The sequence below is a fragment of the Hippocampus bargibanti genome, linkage group LG06 (assembly GCF_051943395.1).
Source record: "Hippocampus bargibanti isolate YZ-2025 linkage group LG06, ASM5194339v1, whole genome shotgun sequence".
NCBI classification, from domain to species: Eukaryota; Metazoa; Chordata; class Actinopteri; order Syngnathiformes; family Syngnathidae; genus Hippocampus; species Hippocampus bargibanti.
The window spans coordinates 9,422,724-9,442,925 of NC_142739.1; the positions used below are offsets into that span (position 1 = coordinate 9,422,724).

The 20,202-nt window shown below is 42.2% G+C and overlaps 1 protein-coding gene across 1 annotated transcript; it reads left to right on the plus strand.

Annotated features, from left to right (window-relative positions):
• The first annotated feature begins 352 nt into the window (after positions 1 to 352).
• Positions 353 to 20,202, plus strand: capn7 (calpain 7). The gene is made up of 21 exons (XM_088997781.1): positions 353 to 667; positions 785 to 893; positions 2,830 to 2,996; positions 6,347 to 6,414; positions 6,532 to 6,759; positions 6,925 to 7,011; positions 7,093 to 7,219; positions 7,308 to 7,393; positions 8,122 to 8,215; positions 8,283 to 8,429; positions 8,517 to 8,623; positions 10,359 to 10,479; positions 10,555 to 10,699; positions 10,832 to 10,931; positions 11,009 to 11,144; positions 11,248 to 11,323; positions 13,307 to 13,452; positions 14,922 to 14,984; positions 15,121 to 15,251; positions 19,639 to 19,731; positions 19,906 to 20,202. Exons 1-21 carry the CDS (start codon positions 566 to 568, stop codon positions 20,048 to 20,050), a joined length of 2,478 nt encoding a protein of 825 aa, XP_088853907.1. The 5' UTR covers positions 353 to 565; the 3' UTR covers positions 20,051 to 20,202.

The following is a 20,202-nucleotide window of genomic DNA, read 5'->3' on the forward strand; positions in this document are numbered from 1 at the left end:
CAAATATCAGCACATCTGTCATTACTACATCAGATGTTGTAAAACATTGTTTTTCCTTTTGTACCTGAAGGACCCATGCAATTTTATTTGTACTGTATCCCAGACATGGCCTGCACAAACGGCCTTCTTTGCAAAAAAAGAATGGCTGTACGTTATGAGAAAGTGGTGTCAAAAAGAGAGATGCGACATTCCTCTACTTCAACGCAACTATATCGTCCTCTTCTGGCCGCCTCTGGCGAAAGTTACAGAGGTTGGGCTTTTGTAGTTTTCTATTCTACCCCGAGTTCCTGAACGTCACGTCGTTTCGAACGCCTCTGCGCCGCGCATGCGCTACACAACGTTCCGGAAGTAACGCGCATGTTTTTTTTTTTTTTTGACCCGGCAAACATCCGTCTGTCAATTTTGACTTCAACCTAGCAGCGTTGGTCTTAAAATCAGTGACCGTAGTTTTACATGAACGCCAACATGTCGCCGTCTTGCGTCCGCCTCCCTGAAGTTACCTGCTATCCTTGTCAAATAAATTAACCGTGTTTTCCATTCCCCTGGCCAACACTTTGTGCTGAGAATGGACAGCATAGCGTTGGAGATCGACGCGATCAAATTTGCCAAAACGGCTGTCACCTACGACCAGAATGGCAAATACAACGAAGCTGTGTTTTACTATAAAGTGAGTGCGAGGGTCGAATGTCAACTACTTATTCGTCTGTAATCTGTGAGCGACAGTTGGTGTACGCGGATGACTTTAGCACTTCGATGTTTGAGGAGCGTGACTTGTTCGTTTCAGGAGGCCGCCCAGGCCCTCATCTACGCCGGCATGGCGGGCTCCAAGCTTGACGGAATCCAGGATAAAGTCAACGAGTATCTGGATCGAGTACAGACCCTCCACAATGCGTGTAAGACCACCAAAACCACACTCAACACACTTACGAGCTCGTTAATACACTAGCAAGCATAATAATTATCAACACTCACTCGCTCTACTCCGTACATGTTAAGTTTTAGAAATCATAAATTGGGAGAGTTTCGCACTCGCGACTCTGTGGTGCGTAATAAAATTATGTGAGTGTTGCAAAAGTGTAAATTAGAAGTAAATAAAACACAAAAATGCATTCATTGTTTTTTAATAAATTCAATTAAAATGTTTTTTGTTTTTTACATTTTATTTTGTCTCACCTTACAAATGATCTGTCTGTGTTGTGTCAATAGTTGCTTTGTAAAGTGAGTATCGTGGTCAAAATCGGTAGTCTCCCAACCAAATCGTGAGACTTAATATGTATGCTACTCACAAACTTTTTCCCCTCTTGTCTGCCTTTCAAAAACCAACGCCACTACTGGTGTCATTTTTGGATTGAATTGGATTAACCTTTATTAGTCTCTCAGTGCAGATTGTTTACATTTGACAACAGCAAAGTGAGGAAAGGAAAGAAGGAAGTAGAAAAACAAAATACAGGAGGTGCTGTAAAGGCAGCCACTCTCCCCCCCCCCCTGTTGTCTGCTTCGCCTGCACCTACTCACTCCATTCGTGAACCAGTCTCGCGCACACTCACTCTGCTTGCAAACTCTTTGTACGTGTCCACCTGCTCCACTCGCAAAGCTTCCTCTCTAACCGCTTGCCTGGTGCACACAAACCTCCCTTGCACGCTCCCACTCACTCCCCTTCACTGCTTGCCAGTCTCCGTTTTACGTTTCACCGTTGACATGCTTCACACGTACTGTTTCTCTCTGTGTCGTAGACGCCTCTCATGCACCCCACACACTTTCGTTCTCTCCGCTTGCTCGCCTCACACTTGTCATGCTTGCACATCATCCACAAGAACACACACGTGGTGACACAGAGTGAAAAGCTCTCGTTTGTGTGGAGGTTTATGGACAAATTTTGGTTGAAAGATTCACATTTCCTGCCTTTTTTTATTTGTAAATTATTCATGTGATATTTTTGTATCCCAATGATGCTTTCAAGCATGTTATTTTCATGTGAATGTTCCTGTCAGACTTGCCCATAAGGAAGTGTATGCACAGTCGATGTCTGAGTTAGTTTTTCCATGACTTTTCTTACACGCTCTTTGTGTGTGTGTGTGTGTGTGTGTGTGTGTGTGTGTGTGTGTGTGTGTGTGTGTGTGTGTGTGTGTGTGTGTGTGTGTGTGTGTGTGTGTGTGTGTGTGTGTGTGTGTGAGAGAGAGAGAGAACGGTGTTATGAAAACTGGGTGGATGACATATTTCTTTCGTCGCAGTCAACTTTTCCAGCGATTAATTCTGACACTGGGGGGTTCTCGAAATAAAAGCATTTTCATTTTAATGTAACTATTTATATTATTTATGTTTGTTACGGTTAAAATAAAGAAGTCATTTACCATTTTTATTTTTCTATTTTTTATATATTTATTTCCTTACATTGTCTTTTTTTTAAGTAAAGTAGTCATTTACCATTTCTATTAATTTCTTTATTTTCTTACTTACAGTATGTACGTACTTACTTACTCTGTCTCTTTCCTTTTTTTTTTTTTACTGAAAATGAAAAATGGTCCAAAATCTTTTTTTTTTAACTCTTTGGAGTTTTTTTTTCTCTGAAAAAGAAACATGGTCCAAAATCATTTTTTACTCTTTGGATTTTTTTTATTGAAAAAATAAAAAATGTCCAAAATCAATTTTTTTTTAACTCTGGAGTGTTTTTTGGAAAAAAAAAAAAAAAAAAAAAAAAAAAAAATCTCGGTGAACAAAAAATTGAAAAAAAAGGATAATATTATCAAAGAGTGGAAATATGCTTGTATTATTCCCCCTTCCCCCCCTCGTTCCCCAATCCTAAAATTCTCTACCCTGTTCCCCGCCAAGTGAGCGCAGTGGAGGCGCAGAAGAGCGACCCCCTCAAGTCCCGTCATCAGCTCGACCTGGAGCGTGCCCACTTCTTGGTCACGCAAGCCTTCGAGGAAGATGGCAAGGGAAATGACGACGAAGCCGTGGAACTCTACACTCAGGCTGTCGAGCTTTGCATCAAAACGGTCAGCAAACACGTCCCCTTCTAAAGGTTCTCTCCAGCACGTTGTTAAACGTTCTTCCATCGTGGCCTTTTCTTCTTTTGCGCGTCTACCTCATTTTCACAGGGCTGCATCTGGGCCGCGCCATTTACGCGTTTTGACAGCCACTGGCGCAACTTTATGTAGTAACTAAAGAAAATTTAAAATGTTTGTTTTATGTATTAATACATTTTTTGACTTGAATTAAAATTGTTGAGATATTAGAAAAATAGATTTTAGTCAAATAATGGTTTTTCGTTGCAATTTAGAAATATGTCTATGTAAGCTCTCAGTCGTACAGGAGTGGTCCATCGATGAAAAGGTTTCTTCAGCCGTCATCTGTACTTCTTTGAAGGTGTCAGACGTTTCGCTTCTTATCCAAGACGCTTCGTCAGCGAACTAAAGTCTTTTGCTGGTAGTTTTGACCCTATATATATATCCCTACTGTCCAGACGTGGTGGTGCCGTACTCTGCTATGATTGGTCCCTGCTATGATTACTCCCTGCGACTACACTGATTTCTTCTTCTTCTTGTCCTGACTGATTACTTCTATTGTCCTGACTGAGTATGAGGTCCACGACTGGCCTTATTGCCCCATTTGCTCTGGTATCACCTCATCAGCATAACTAAGCCTATGTTGCCTAAGAAGTCTGTTATACGAACGATCCAAATTGAAAGTCACCCTACCATTCCGATTTAGTGAAGGATTTTGCTGTTTTATGAAAATAGCTTCTTTTACTCCCCTTTCAAACCATCTATTTTCTTTCGCTAAGATTTTAACCTCATTGTCGTCAAATGAGTGGTTGCTAGCTTTTAGGTGCATATGTACTGCCGATTGAGGCCCACTAATATGATTATACTACAACCTGAGAGTAGGGACCAATCATAGTCGCGTCCTCTCTCCATTGCTCTTCTCTCTCTACACGAACGACTGCACCTCAACGCACCCAGCTGTCAAATTCATAAAGTTCGCAGACGACACCACGGTCATCGGTCTCATCAAAGACGGCGACGAGTCTGCGTACCGACAACAAGTGGAGCAGCTGGAGCTCTGGTGCAGCCGTCACAACCTGGAGCTGAACACGCTCAAGACAGTTGAGATGATGGTGGACTTCAGGAAACATCCATCACCACAGCTACCCCTCACACTATCCAACTGCCTGGTGTCAACCGTTGAGACCTTCAAGTTCCTGGGAATCACAGTCTCCCAGGACATGAAGTGGGAGGTCAACACCAACTCTATCCTGAAAAAGGCCCAACAGAGAATGTACTTCCTGAGGCTGCTAAAGAAGCATGGCCTGCCACATTTCTACACGGCTGTCATCGAATCCATCCTGTGTTCTTCCATCACCGTTTGGTTCGGGGCCGCCACAAAAATGGACAAAGTCCGACTTCAACGGACAGTTAGGACGGCGGAAAAAATCATTGGCACCGCCCTACCCACTCTCGAGGACTTGCACACTGCAAGAATCCAAACTAGGGCGCGGAAAATCCTACTGGACCCTCCGCACCCTGCCCACCACCTTTTCCAGCTACTCCCCTCAAGCAGGCGCTACCGATCCATGCGCACCAAATCCAGCAGACATTTAAACAGCTTCTTCCCCCAAGCCATTAACTCTTTGAACTCTTTCAACAGTAGCCAAAATGGAACTGTATAGTGCCACTTAGCAGTTTTTTTGACAACGATACTAGTGCAGCGTGTTCTACCGGAAACAAATTCCTTGTGTGTTCTACATACTTGGCAATAAAGATGATTCTGATTCTGATTCTGATTCTGATAGTAGAGTCTGGCACCGCCACGTCTGGACAGTAGGGATATACAGTAAAGTCTCGTTATATCGATACTCAAGGGAGTCCGAAAAAATATCGATATAACCGGGACTATCGATATATCCGATCCTGCGCCGAACTGCATTAAACAAAAGCCGCCAAAAGAGGGCAGCCAAGCGCCATATAAGAAACGGAGCTGGCCATTAGCTCCCTTTTTTGTTCCAATGTTGCCTCAAAATGGCACATATAATTCTTTAATGATTGTAAACATGTATGCTTTAATCTTCAGAACTACAGTGTATTTGAAACATATTCATAACTGGATGTGTAACAAGAAAGCATATTATCCGAATCTGAAGCCATTGTTTGGATTCACAAGCAATGCAAGACGTCTTGGCGTGAAGTCATTTTTATTTGCATTTGAATAAAAAGTGACATCGGCTGTCCTTTAATACACAGTATGGAATGTTAATAATTTTCAAAATCATCGCGCTTCAGCAGACAAAACAAGAAACATTGTTGCAAAAAACGATTGCATTCCTATACAGTACAGTGGGCATGTACATAACACAACAGGGAAACTGCAACGCTTACATCTTACTGTATTATGTATACAATTTAAAAAAGTCATCAATCTTCATCTGCTTCCCATTTTTACCTTTTAACACAAACACTTCAATCTCGTCTGCTACACACGAGCTAGCGTCTGAAAATGAAAATGGCTCTGCTACACGAGTGCTGGGCACGTAACCAAGTCACCTGACCAAGTCGACCAATGGCGCGACTGATGGCGTGACACGTAACCAAGACACGTGACCAAGTTGACCAATGGCGCGACGGATGGCGTGTCACGTGACAAAATCACACGGCCAAGTCGACCAATAGCGCGACCGATGGCGGCTCATGTGACCAAGTCGACCAATGGCGCGACCGATGGCGGCTCACGTAACAAGACACGTGACCAAGTTGACCAATGGCGCGACGGATATATCGATGTAAACAACAAAAATGGCCGGCGGGGGATGAAAAGGAGCACCGTAATAACCGGATTATCGTAACAACCGGGTATCGTACTAAACGGTACTAATTATACATAAAAAGACTAGAAATGTGCAAGGGAAACGAAAATAATATCGTAATAAGCGGTACTATCGATATAACCAATATCGATATAACGAGACTTTACTGTATATATATATATAGGGCTGAAACTACCAGCAAAGGACTTTAGTTCGCTGACGAAGCATCTTGGATAAGAAGCGAAACGTCCAACACCTTAAAAGAAGTACAGATAACGGCTGAAGAAACCTTTGCATCAATTTAGAAATATGCTCCAATGAATGTATTTTGGTTTATTTCGATCAGTTTTGTATACTTTGGCAATCTAGTTAAATCGGACCCCATCCATTTTAGAAGTTGGCCCCTTTTCAGACACAAGGGGGGGCAACTAGCCCCCATTTTTAATTTCCCAGATGCATCCCTGTATTCATCTGCATGTGTCTTCTCATATTCTTTGGTATGTGGTATTTATGCTCGGCTCCGCCTGTCTCTTTACGTATTGGCAGTCCAACGAAACGTCTGACCAGGGTATGCAGACCAAGCTCAAGCAGTTGGCCCATCAAGCTTTGGACAGGTTGGTTTGAGTAGAGCATTTTAAAAAAGTGATTGTGAACATTCTGCCGCCTGAAAGTATGCAATGTTTCCAGTCGTCATCGATGTGATGTGAGTAAAGTCAAGTGGTGTCCCTCAGGGCGGAAGGTCTCAAGCAAATACAGGCCAAATCTGGTCCTTCGCAGACTCAGGACAGGGCGGGACCGTCGGGGGTGAAGTCCAGCTCATCGGGACCCGCCCGCCAGTTTTTCCCGCTGGGTCCTGACTTTTCTCTCAATGACCGCCCGCAACCTCAGCCCATGAGGGCGGTCCAGTCCAGTGAACCACACGGTCAGCGATACTCGTCTGATGAGATCGAGGTCCTCAGGTCATTTGGCCCCTTATCTTCTTCAACTTGTCTTCACGTCTGGTTCTTTTTGTAGTCCTCGATATCTACTTTTCAAGTTTTCCTCCTTGATTCGTGTTCCTCATATTCTTCTCATTTGTCGTTCTTGGACACGTTTCTGCCCGTCACATCCTGGCGCTTTCATAGGAGCACGTCGACAATCAATGGCATCGCCTACGTTCCCTTCATGAGCGTGGACCTCAAAGAGCGTTTCGCCTTTCCCGTGCCTTTCTCGTGAGTTTTCGACAGGGTCCAGCATCCACCCTCTTGTTAGATGTTTGGAATGTCTTTTGTCTTTATTTTCCTCCCCACCAGGGACAAATCAGGCACTTTGGCTCTGTCGCCCAAGCAGAAAGTCATCTTCTCCCGCTGGGTCCGACCCGATGAGATCTGTACCAGTCCCACCATGATCATGTCTGTGTCCAGCTTCAGCATCAAACAGGTGTGCGATGGTGACACTTCCACCCCCTCTCGTTCGCCCTCGTTCAACTTTGCTTTTAGATGAACACGATTGTTGTTTTGATGCACAGACGGTGGTGTCCGATTGTTCCTTCGTGGCTTCGCTCGCCATCAGTGCCGCCTACGAGAGACGCTACAACAAGAAACTCATCACCAGGTCGGTTGAATGACCCTGAATTTTTGTTTTCATATTTCTTTTAATTTGATGCTCAAATACACATACTAAAAATAAAATAAAGAACTAGCTCTTAGTGAAAAGCGTGTGGCAGCCATTTTGATCGCGAGCAGCTGGTGCGATTAATTAACTCATTCACTGCCAGACGATGTGCAAAAATGTGTCCACTCCAGTGCCAGGGTTTTTGTCATTTTCACTCAAATTGCAGGACCCATAGAATATTGACTTTTAGGACTACATAAACATTTAATGTAGCGCAAGAAATCTTAGATTCTCGTCTTTCCTCAGAAAAAAAAAATCTTATTTATTAGTTCAAGAGTAATATGAGGTGCAAGTGGGGGCGGCTGTACAAAAGGCAAATGCTGCCCCTTAGTTGAAGGGAACAAACATTGCCAGAGGTCTGACCAGCACTTTATCGGGAACCATTCGCAAGAAAAACTAAAACCTCAACAAATTCAGGACTGGCGCTTCACGTCATTTTTAATTCCCAAATAAATTCGGGAATGGCAGTAAAAGAGTTAAAATTGTCGAATTAAACTTTTCGCTTTCAGGGGATGAGAATTCAAACATTTTTTATCGTTATTTTTTTCAAATCAGATTAATCGAGTAATCAACAAAATAATAATTCCTCACTTTGGACAGCATGTGGCTAATAAAGTACCAAGATAAAACCAGTCACACACTCGACATGTGATGCTGATGTGTTTCAGCATCATCTATCCTCAGAACCGACGAGGGGAGCCAGAGTACAACCCCTGCGGGAAGTACATGGTCAAGCTGCACATCAACGGCGTCCCCAGGAAGGTAAAAGCCTTGCGAGGAATCAAGAGAAATACAGAATCGGACAAGTGTGTCGCGTCTTCTCACGCAGGTGATCATCGACGACTTTCTTCCCGTGGACCGCAACGGCGAGTTGCTGTGCTCGTACTCCAGCAACAGAAATGAGCTATGGGTGTCACTCATCGAGAAGGCTTACATGAAGGTGATGGGAGGGTACAACTTCCCCGGATCCAATTCGGTAGGCAGGCGCCGTTATGCTTTCTACGTGTTGGCCTCTTCATGTATTTCTCATGTTCTTTTTTTTTTCTTTCCTCCCTTCCCTCAGAACATCGATCTCCACGCGCTCACCGGCTGGATCCCTGAGCGCATCGCCATGCATTCGGACAATCAGTCGTTCAGCAAGGACGACACTTTCCGCATGCTCTTCCAGAGGTGAAGTCACCTGAAGTCTTTGAGCACAGTTCAAGTGAAATGTCTTCAAAAAGATTCCTAGTGTGGCTTACCAGTAACGCAATTGTTGTCAATTAACTCATTCACTGCCAGACGATATGCAAAAATGTGTCCACTCCAGTGCCAGGGTTTTTGGCATTTTTACTCAAATTGCCACACAAATGGACCCACAGAATATTGACTTTTAGGACGACATAAACATTTAATGTAGCGCAAGAAATCTTAGACTCTCGTCTTTCCTCAGAAAAAAAATAGTTAATTCCCAAATTATATGCATCTGGCGTTATCTGAGCTTGAAATGAGGGAGGCTGTACAAAATACAATACAATACATACAAATTCATTTATATAGCGCTTTAACAACAACTGAAGATGGAACAAAGCACTAACATGGATAAGAGGCAAACGCTGCCTCGTTGTGGAGGGGAAAAGCATTGCAGGAGGTCTGACTCGCCCCGCAAGAAAAAAACGAAACCCGAACAAATCCAGGAATGCCGCTTGACGCCGCCATTCCCAAATAAATTCGGGAATGGCAGAGAATGAGTTAATTGAGAAGTCAAAGTGATGACCGTACCTACATACATGCACTTACATCCACACATGTGCATGCAGAGGATGCTGCACAAGCACACACTACTAAATAATTCTACTACAGCTATATTTTACATTTTAAGACTTGCGCTAAATATTCAGGAAGTCTTGTTTTTGAGTTGGTGACGATTCCTGACGTCACGTCACGGAAGGAACGCCCCTGACCGAGAAAGGACACACAATGCATTTTGCGGTACTTTGTTTGGTCTGAAAACTTCGTGTTGATCCGTGTTGATGGCGAGATTAGAAGGAAAACACATAAATAATGCGATGGTGAATCGTTGTGTATTGCACCAAGACTACTATTTCACACTAGTTGACACAAATTCCCAGCAGTCAAATCAGCCCATTTCCAACGGAGCTTGTGCGCCATCTTGTGCATTTTCTGGGAGCTACATTGGAGTCCATACGCCTCAAAATGATACGGAAGGACTTCTTTAATCGATTGCAAACATGTATGCTTTCCTCTTCAGAACTATTTCAATCATATTCATAAGTGGGTGAGTAACAAGAAAGCATCTTCTCCGAATCGGTTGCCATTGTTTTAATTCTCGAGCAAGGCAAGACGTCTTGGCGTGACACCACGAACAAGGGGGCGGGACCTTCTGAAACTGGCCACTTTCGGGTTCAATTTGAAGTAGTTTTTAGACACTTTAAGTCATTTTTATTGGTGTTTTGCATTTGAAATATCATGCTGCCTGTTTTGGGCATTTTATATGCTATAAAACATTTTTATTATGTCAGTTAGGAAACAAAAAAGTGGTGTCAGTTGTCCTTTAAATTTAGCTGCTGTAGATTGCAAATTTCCCCATTGTGGGACTATTGAAGGCTTTCTGAAGTGGACATTGAAAATTTTAATTTTTTTAAATAAATGAAAAATACATTCTTTAAATTTTTAATTGTATTTTTTTTTCATTTTTTTCTCTCTCAAAATTATTCCTACAACTACGAAATAGTAATTACTATAAATAATTCGGAAAGTGTGTCAAATGTACCATTGTTAAGTTACTAAATATTATATGTACTGTAAACAATGAATATTTGTGCTATCCAATCCATAGAAGACAAGGCTGTTAAAATGTTTTGAGATGTAACTCAATCGTAATTTGGTGCCTTTGCATCTGCAGGTTCCACAGAGGTGATGTCCTAATCACCACGGCAACCGGTGTGATGACAGAAGAGGAAGGGGAGCAGTGGGGCTTGGTGCCAACTCACGCCTATGCGGTCCTCGACATCAGGGAATACAAGGTTAGCCTCCGCAAAACCGGCACCAGAGTCCTCCTCCTCCTCCTCCTCCTACTGACCTGTTGCCACCTCTCGTAGAACATGCGCTTCCTTCAGCTGAAGAACCCTTGGAGCCACTTGCGGTGGAAAGGCCGCTACAGCGAGCGAGATGAGAACAACTGGACCCCCGAGCTTCTCAAATACCTCAACTTTGACCCCAAGACGGCGCGGAAGTTTGATAATGGTACTTTGACCGGGGAGGACATTTAAATCCGCAAGGGTTGAACTCACTGAGTTCCCAGACCAACTCATGACACAACAACAGGTACACAGGTATCTCTCAAACCCCAAGATGTATTTATTTTTGTCTCTTCAGGTGTGTTTTGGATCGCTTGGGAGGACTTGTGTCAATATTATGATGTCATTTACCTGAGCTGGAACCCGTCCTTGTTCAAAGAATCCACCTGCATCCACAGGTTTTGCTTTGTAAACTCTGAAGCGATGTCTTCAAATAAGCTCAAAGTGCGTCTTGTGCTTTCTGTGTGAAATGCAGCAGCTGGGATGGAAAGCAGGGCCCGGTCAAGGATGTCTACAGTTTAGCCAACAACCCGCAGTATAAGCTGGAGGTCCAGTGTCCATCAGGGGGCGCTGCTGTGTGGGTGCTGCTTTCCAGGCATATCACTGACAAGGTCGGACAGAGTCAAAGACTGACAAGGATTTGGTCTCACACAGAAAGCTTCATAAAATGTGGATTTTTTTTTTATGATTTAATTTTATTTTTTCTTGATGCAGGAGGACTTTGCGCAGAACCGAGAATTCATCACATTGGTTGTTTACAAGACAGACGGCAAGAAGGTTTACTATCCAGGTGTGATATTCTTCCTTATTATTTTTGTCATTATTTGTCCACATTATCGCCAACATCATTTTTATATTTTTTTGGATCACAATATTTTTTTTCCACACACAGTTGTTTTTTTGAATTGACATTGTAACAAAAAGTTCAACCAGATGGGTGAACAATCGAAAGGACCCAAAAAAAGACACAATCAAGAATTCTGAGGTGTCACATTGTGCACCATTATGACATAATACGAAGAAGATTGATAAACCACGGCGCATATCAAATGAATAGCACCTCAATGTGACGCTGTTAACATTATTGTTTCACTTTCTGTTTCAATTTCTGATATATTTCTATTTCAATTTCTATTTTAGTTAAAAATTAGTAGAATGCCCTTTGTCACCGATTCTGTTCATAACCTTTATGGACAGAATTTCTAGACGCAGCCGAAGCGTTGAAGGGATCCGTTTTGATGGCCTCAGTATAGCATCTCTGCTTTTTGCAGATGATGTGGTATTGTTGGGGCCTTCAAGCGGAGCTCTCCTACTCTCTCACGAGCGTTTCGCAGCTGAATGTGAAGCGGCTGGGATGAGAATCAGCACCTCCAAATCTGAGACAATGGTTCTCAGTCGGAAAAGGGTGGAGTGCCCTCTCCGGGTCAGGGAGGAGATTTTGCCCCAAGTGGAGGAGTTTAAATATCTGGGAGTCTTGTTCACGTACGAGGGTGTGAGTGAGCGAGAGGTCGACAGGCGGATCGGTGCGGCGTCTGCTGTGTTGCAGACTTTGTACCGATTTGTCGTGGTGAAGAAGGAGCTGAGCCAAAAAGCAAGGCTCTCAATCTACCGGTCGATCTACATCCCAACCCTCATTTATGGTCACAAGCTATGGGTTGTGTCCGAAAGAACGAGATCCCGGATGCAAGCGGCCGAAATTAGCTTTCTCCGTAGGGTGTCTGGGCTCTCCCTTAGAGATAAGGTGAGAAGCTTGGTCATCCGAGAGGGGCTCAAAGTCGAGCCGCTTCTCCTCCACATTGAGAGGAGTCAGATGAAGTGGGTCGGCCATCTGATTAGGATGCCCCCAGGACGCCTCCCTGGTGAGGGGTTCCGAGCATGCCCCACTGGCAGGAGAACCCAGGGACGACCCAGGACACGCTGGAGAGACTATGTCTCCCAGCTGGCCTGGGAACGCCTCGGGATCCGCCAGGACGAGCTCGAAGAGGTGACTTTGTGGTGAGAGGGAAGTCTGGGCTTCCCTATTGAAGCTGCTGCCCCTGCAACCCGACTTCGAATAAGCGGCAGAAGATGGATGGATGGAACTAGTAATGTTTAATTTGTTTTTTATTTTTGGATTTTAAAATTTAAATTCAAATTGTAAAATTTATAATTGAAATTTAACATGTGAAATGTTCAATGTTAAATTTTTATTTTTTATGTTTTTATTTATTTATTTTTTTTGCAAATATGTAAATATTTAAATCGTTAAATATTTAAATATTTGATTATTTAAATATTTAAATATTTAAATATTTAAATATCTTAATACAGTAAAGTCTCGTTATATCGATAGTACCGCTTATTACGATACTATTTCTATGAACGCAAGGAGATAATTACATGCGCGCAGGGTCGGATATATCGATAGTCCCGGTTATATCGATATTTTTCGGACTCCCGAGACTATCGATTTAACGAGACTTTACTGTATCTTAATATCTTAATGTCTTAATGTCTTAGTGTGTTAGTGTCTTAGTGTTTTGATGTTTTAACGTTTTAACGGTTTTACTTTTTACTTTGTCATGTTTATATTTATGTATGTAGAAGCTAAAAAACGTTTTTATTGGTTGTCGATCCACTCTGATGAAATCAGAAGGGATAACAATCCAAGACCCATTTCAAAATACGAACGTATGACATCACAGTCAAGAGGAAGTGATCGCTGCACCAAATAAAGTGTGCGGTGCGGCTCCTCTCAATCAGACACAAATGACACCTGTTATGCCCGCTGCAGCCGAGCCACCTCCTTACATCGACGGAATTCGGATCAACAGCCCCCACTACCTGACCAAGATCCGTCTGACCGGCGGCGGGTCGCACACCTTCACGCTGGTGGTGTCGCAGTATGAGAAGCAGAACACCATCAACTACACGCTGAGGGTAGGAGGCCTCGCCCGTTCATGCTTTCTCGCCGTCAAGAGGTCGTCGCACCGTATCGACACATTTTCTGGTGTTGCTTGCCCGAAAGCGAATAATTTGTCACCTTCAGATGAAGTTTCGACCTCCACTTGATGGATTTGTTTTTGTGCGGAAAACCAATCGAAAGTGTGAATGCAGCCTTATGTAAGATAATAACGAGAAATCTCCACAGGGATTTGTGACAACGTCATCTCTTCTGGAGTTGTCCAGGTGGCAATTGTTTTTCAGAAGAAGTCTCTCCGGTATTGCCCAAAGTCATCGGCGGAGTTTATATTTGTTGTTACAGACCTGATTTGATCCGAAATGGGACAAAAATAGTCCTTGCCTAATGGCGTTTGTTTTGCTGCAGAAGACCTTTCTTTATTCTTGTTGTTTTTCTGATTTAATTCCCAAAAATTTCATTCCAAGTTGTAATACCAAGACTGCTTTTTTTAATCTCACCAAATTAAATTGATTTTTTTTTTTATTATTTCGTCTTTAATAGCTATTTATAGCTGCGATCATGATACCCTGCCCAAAAAAATATCACATTTCTTGCTAATAGCAATCAAAATGATCATTATGCCCATATTGCCGGATGGGGGGGGGGGGGGTCAGGTGATGCATACACACACACGCACACATTTAAGGGATCAAAATCATGTTTTTTTTTCACAGTTAAGCATACTGCAGCGCTAAAGGTAGATTAGATTAGATTCCATTAGATTATCCTCTATTAGCCCCACACTGGAGGAATTTACATTTCACAGCAGCAAAGTGATGAAAGGAAGAAGTAAAAAAACAAAATACAGGAGCTGCTGGAAGGTCAGACACTCTCGTAGCACCATCTTGAAGTCAAAACAACAAAAATAAACTAAATAAAACACAAAGACACCAACAGTCATTCAATCCAAAGAACTTTCTGCACCCTCTTTGTCGTACGAAGCAGTTCTAGATGAAAGTGAGAGGATCAAAGTTTCCTTTTCACCAGTGGATCAGGGACGTCATGGTGAAATGTGTGTGTCTGCTACAAAGTCAAAGTCAGCTTTATTGTCAAATATGCATGACATACAGCACAGATGAAATTACTGTCCTCTCGGACCCAGCGTGCAAGGCACTTATAATGACTTTAACAAACATAATAAACATGAAAACGCCTCATCCAGCCGCATACTGTCCAACAGCAAAATCCGGCTTTTGTGACCACTTGCCACAAGGCAAGCGGCTTCACCTGCGGATGTGGAGTCCCGAGTGTAGAAAAGAAAATGTTTCCTGCAGTGTAAAAGAAATAAAATCATGGATGAAAAGTATGATTCAAAAATACTAAGTGGAGACTCCAATATACAGTCAGCAAAAAAAGCGTGTTGATATGCTACAAATAATGCTACACTAATTGTGAGTCCGAAGCCAAACAGAAATGAGTTCTTGTCTTTTGTGGCCCGTTTCTGCAGGTTTACTCTGGTTGCAAATTCAACTTCTCCAAAATCCCAAATCCTTTCACGCACACCAAAAGGGTAAGCCAAGATGAAACGCAAACATGTGCATTTTGGAGAACATCTCTTTCTTTTTTTGTGGTTTTGGTGCTCCTGGGTATGTTTGTGTGTCATTTTTGTGTGCTTGTTTGTGTTGACTACTTGCTGTGGGGCTCAGATTAACGGCCAGTGGAAAGGCATGAGTGCCGGTGGTTGCGGCAATTATAAGGACTCGTACAAGAACAATCCAGTCTACCAACTGCAGCTGGAGCGAGCCGGTCCACTGCTCGTAGAACTGCGAGGTTCCAGGTCAGTGAGCTACACCCGCCGACAAAAGCAAACATCCTTGGCGCAGGTATTTAAAAAAAATTGCCAGGCAAAATCACTTTTGAGGATGAACAAAACTAGAATGGGCTTAAGTCAAATGACCATGTTTATTCTTGCCGCTCTTTTTTACATTATGTACAAATTCCATTTATTGCAGAATGATGTAATTGTAACACATATTTGTTACACGTTTTAATGCATTTTTATGCTTTAAAAATCATTGATGTCTGAATTTTGGAGGTCTTGGAACGGATTAGCGCAATTACATGCAAAACGTGACTTGACTTGTAACATTTTCTTGTTCCGAAATTTTTTCTGGACATTAATTTTGTAAGTAGAGGTACCACTGTACAACTAAGTAAAGTCATGCTAACATTCATATTTTAATTTTTTTGGAGTGGCATTGTTACTTTGCGGGATACGTTCCAGACATCTAGTGTGTCTGAATTTTGGGGTGCTTGGAACGGATTAGAGTAATTACATGCAAAACATGTCTTGACTTACATACAAAATTTAAAATTCAGAAATTTCTCCAAGAAGAATTAATTTTGTAAGTAGAGGTACCACTGTACAACTAAGTCAAGTACTCAGTACCAAAGTGCTAAGTAATGCTAACATTCATATTTTAAATATTTATGAGTGGCATTGTTTCTTTGTGGGGATATGTTCCGGACATACAGTATGTCTGAATTTTGGGGTGCTGGGAACGAATTAGGGCAATTACATGCAAAACGTATTTTGACTTACAGAATTTTCTAGTTCAGAAATTTCTCCCGGAACATACTACACTGTACAACTAAGTAAGGTACTCAGTACCACAGTGCTAAGTAATGCTATCATTCATATTTAAAAAAAAAAGAGTGGCATTGTTTCTTTGTGGGGATATGTTCCAGACATACACTATGTATGAATTTTAAGGGGCTTGGAACGGATTAGGGCAATTACATGCAAAATGTGACTCGACTTACAAAATTTTCGAGTTGAGAAATTTCTTCTCGACATTAATTTTGTAACTACATGTACCACTGTACAACTAAGTAAAGTACTCAGTACCAAAGTGCTACCTCACGCTAACATTCATATTTAAAAAAAACGTTGGCATTGTTTCTTTGTGAGGATACGTTCCAGACATACAGTATGTCTGAATTTTGTGGGGCTTGGAATGGATTAGGGTAGTTACATGCAAAACGTGTCTTGATTTACATACAAAATTTTCTAATTCAGAAATTTCTCCCAGAACATATTAATTTAGAGGTACCACTGTACAACTAAGTCAAGTACTCAGTACCAAAGTGCTAAGTCATGCTAACATTCATATTTAAAAAAAAAATTGAGTGGCATTGTTTCTTTGCGGGATACGTTCCAGACATATAGTATGTCTGAATTTTGGGGTGCTTGGAACGAATTAGAGTAATTACGTGCAAAACGAGTCTTGACTTGCATACATTTCCAAATACAGAAAATTCTCCCAGAGCATATTAAATTTGTAAGTAAAGTTACCACTGTACAACTAAGTAAGGCGCTCAGTACCAAAGTGCTAAGTCATGCTAACATTCATATTTAAAAAAATATGTGAGTGACATTGCTTCTTTGCAGAAATATGTTCCTGATATGTGTGAATGTGAAAATATTCCAACCTGTAACACTATCTTAAAGCTAACATATGCTGCGAAACGCCAAAGGCAGGCTAATGGAAACTAGCATAGATGCTAGCAGTGATGACAAACATCATCCAACTGCTTCTTTAAAACAACAACAAAAATCATCACAGGCATAAATTCCATCTGCTCCGCAAGAACGTTGACATTGTGACTAGTTGGGGGACCTTCCCTGCCTCTTGTTAATCACGCGACGTCTTTCCCTTGTGCGACATCGCAGCAACGACGTTGCTGAGCAACGTGAACCACTTTGCTGAGGTTTCACACATTTTCACGGGGTGTTCAAGTATGATGTGAACTCATGAACGCGAACAGCGACATCAAGTTGCTGAATCCCCCTCCCGCGTAGCGTCCAAATAATCCAACTTTTGTCTGTTTGTTCGCGCGCACGTGCGTGGACAATACATTTCACAGCGCCCTTAAGCGCACTTACAAAAGCAATGTTTGTGGCTTTTTTTCCGTGCAATGATATTTTAGATCCTTTGGATTTACTTAGTTCGAACATGTCCATCACTTGCACATGATCCCAAAAATGTGGTTAACTTGATGTCTTTTTCTCGTGATTTTCCTTCAAAATAACAACATCAAGAAGCGGTACTACTTTTTCAGTGTTTGAAAATGGTTGAAGGTAAATTGTGAACCGATGTCATCTGGCGGAATAGCATTTTTCATTTTTACGCCTGACACAAGACGTCCCTGACATAAATCCTCAAACAAGAATCACAGCTTTTGTGACATTTTCCAACACGTAAAACTTCTCGATGTCTCTTTTGTGGCCAAGTACGGAATTCCAACTTATTTACAACATTTTTGCGTGTGGACAAACGTGCAAATGTGATTTATGAAGCTTCAAATGGGTCTCACGGGTCATTTTCCCGTGACAGCTGGGCAAGCATCTATTCTCTGCACCATTTTTTTGGGGGGGTGCAATGCCACATTAGGAGAGGCACATCAAATCCCATTAGCAACTCGTCAAACCAGACACAGCGTGATCCTCAAAATTATTGGATCGATGGGTTCACTTTTGGTTGCCATGAAGTAAGTCACCAACATATCAATATGTTTCATATATTTAATATTCAAGGTAATTCATTATGCTTCACAAAGTTACAAAACAACAATTAACTCATTCACTGCCATTTACAAATGTATTTGAGAATTGAAAATATGACGTAGCGCGCCATTCCCGAATTTGTTCTGGTTTTGATTTTTCTTGCCATTAAAGCACGGCGCAGAACTCTGGCAGCGTTTTCCCTTCCATAAGGGGTCATCATTTCCCTTTTTTCCAGGTTCGCGCTTTGTTCCAGCTTCAGCTGTTGTTGAAGCGCGATATAAACCAATATGTATGTATTGCATTGTATTTTGGACAGCCACCCTCATTTCAAGCTCATATAACTCCAGACCCATATAATTTAGGAATTAACTCATTTTCCTGATGAAAGAAGAGAGTCTAAGGTTTCTTCTGCTGCATTGAATGTTTATGTAGTCCTAAAACTCAATACTCTGTGGGTCCTAGGATTTGAGTGAAAATGACCAAAAACCATGGAAGTATTGGACACATTTTTGCACGTCTGGCAGTGAATGAGTTAAATGTAAAAGAAAAAAAAACTGGAAAAAAAATGAAACCTTTGCAACATTCAAAGCAAAGTCAAATGAATGTTCAGCGCAGGAAAATAATTTTGGAAAATATAAACCGCGAGTACGAGTATCTATCTAAATGTGTTGCTCCACCATCAGTGTTCATGTATTAGTGAAAGCACCAAAACATGTTTGCTGTGCACTAGACCCATCAATGGCGTTTTGCATTGTGCCTTTGCATCACGCTAGCCTCGTTTTGTTGACCTGTGGCTTCCTATTCAAGACGCTCAAGTTTTTGGTTGAAATAAATCAGGGGTCGGGAACCTATGGCTCGTGAGCAATATATGACTCTTTTGATGATTGCATATGGCTCGCCGATAAAACTAAATACATATTGTCGTTTTTTTCGCCGTTCATTTCCCGTTGCGGGTGCAGTTGGCGGAAAGCGCAATTTTGATTGGATGACACAGACCTAGAATGGCCGAAAGCGCCATTTTGATTGGATGATAGTGGCTGTCATGTTGAAACAGGTAAACGCCCAACTAGTGCACTTCAGCGTGAATGCACCGGAGCATTAGAGGAGAGAAAATGTTCTGATTCTAATTTGCAATGAAACAATACCATCGATGAAACAGTCGAATGTCAGTGACATTTTAACAAGCCCGATGTTAACGTTAGCATCAACATACTTCTGCGAGAAGTAGATTGCAGATAGCAAGTGTGGAAGCTTATGAGCCGTGTGCAGGCTAGCTAGCAGTAACTTCGCCTCTGGACCGGCAAATTGAGTTTCATTCCGATCGTTTGCCTGGATTTTGACCAATCACAAGGAACGGAAAACCATTCATGTTAACGGTGAGTACTATCACAAAGTTATTTTAAATAATACATTCTGATATTTTGTTGAAAAGTGGCCGCGCACGCGTGTGTGTGTGCGCGCACGCGAGCGTTTGTATGTGCGCGCGCGTGCGTGTGGCTCTCACTGAAAAACATTTCGAAATATTTTACTTTTATGGCTCTCTTAGTCAAAAAGGTTCCCGACCCCTGAAATAAATGAAAAACACCGCGGAATGACATGCCAATACGAGAACTTCATGTGGATTGCATGCGATAATTGTCATCACGTGTACTTTAAGGCAATACAGCGTTGGCTTCGAGATGGTCACCGTGTCAACCACCACCGATGGCGGAGCGACTTCTACATCTAAGAGGAGCAGTGGAGATTACAGGTACTTTCATGCTCAAAAATGGGGGGGGGGGGGGTGGGATTTTTGGTCACCACGTCTAAAGTGGCCGTTTCAACTTCGGTGTCAAAAAAAAATTAGTCGATCTCATTTTAAAGCTGGTTTAAGGCTTGTCATCTTAACACGTGCATGCATGTTGTCCGATGTCGTCCCCGGCAGATGCGGCTTCTGCTATATGGATTGTGAGCAGGTCCCGGCAGGCGTTTACAACGTGGTACCCACCACCTTCCTGCCCAAACAGGAAGGCCCCTTCTTCCTGGACTTTGCCAGCACCGCACCCCTCAAAGTGGCTCAGCTGCAATGATTGGTCCACAAAGCTGCTAATCACTATTGGACTCATCTGCAGGCCAATCATTTATGCAGATTTTTTTGAGACAAAAATGCTTCCGTGACCTGTGTCAAGGATTATGGATGTCTGTTATTATGAAGACATTAAATGGACTGCTATGTACTGTA